Raw genomic sequence first — 646 nt, 5'->3', positions numbered from 1 at the left:
CCCCACCTCCTTGATTGCATCGAAATGCCTTACCAGCGCAGGAGTTCATCCGCTGCATCCAGGGGTAAACAGGGCTCGTGTACTTCCGGTCGGTGCCTTCGTCATTTACAATTTTGGCTTGGCCGCCGCTGGATTTGTACTGTTGATCGGGAGAAAAGTGCAGGTAGTCCCCGGGCCCCCTCTGCTTGCCACTGCCGGAGGGAGAGGAGCTACTAATATCCTTGTCCGAGTAAAAACAAGAGGCTCCGTACTCATAGGAAGCCCGATTGCAAGCAATGACGGTGTTGGACTGTTGGTAGAAACAAGGTGAGGTGTAAGTCTTGTCCTGCAGGCTGCTTGCCCCGTAAGAAGCCGGAAAATGCCTGAGAGCATCATAACCCGCCGGGTAAAGGGGGATCTGCCCGAGGAAAGAGTCCTGGCCCCCGGGCAGGCTCCCCGGGAAAGTGGGATTCACGAAATAGGAACTCATTTGCTCTCCCCCTCTCCCGGACCGTGATTTGTTGTGTATTAGTACATCTGGCGATAACTATTAGGAGTCATCGAAGTGGTTTGTTTCTGGATGGCCGAGCGCCAAAAGCGACAGCAGAAAATAGGAGCAGCTGACGGCGGGGCGGCCAATGGGAAAGCGAGCGGCGCCCGCTCCCCC

At 55.9% G+C, this 646-nt stretch overlaps 1 protein-coding gene across 1 annotated transcript in view; it reads right to left on the bottom strand.

Annotated features, from left to right (window-relative positions):
* HOXA6 (homeobox A6) overlaps positions 1–597 on the bottom strand; it is a 4,084-nt gene extending 3,487 nt beyond the window's left edge. The window contains exon 1 of the mRNA XM_014937734.1: positions 34–597. Within this exon, the coding sequence (XP_014793220.1) occupies positions 34–469 (436 nt within the window). The 5' untranslated portion in view covers positions 470–597. The remainder of the gene's footprint in view (positions 1–33) is intronic.
* Between the last annotated feature and the right edge of the window lie 49 nt (positions 598–646).

This window comes from Calidris pugnax, unplaced genomic scaffold, assembly GCF_001431845.1.
Source record: "Calidris pugnax isolate Ruff unplaced genomic scaffold, ASM143184v1 scaffold11, whole genome shotgun sequence".
In the NCBI taxonomy this organism is placed as follows: Eukaryota; Metazoa; Chordata; class Aves; order Charadriiformes; family Scolopacidae; genus Calidris; species Calidris pugnax.
Note: the sequence above shows the minus strand (reverse complement) of the source record. Positions and strands in the feature narration are given on the sequence as shown.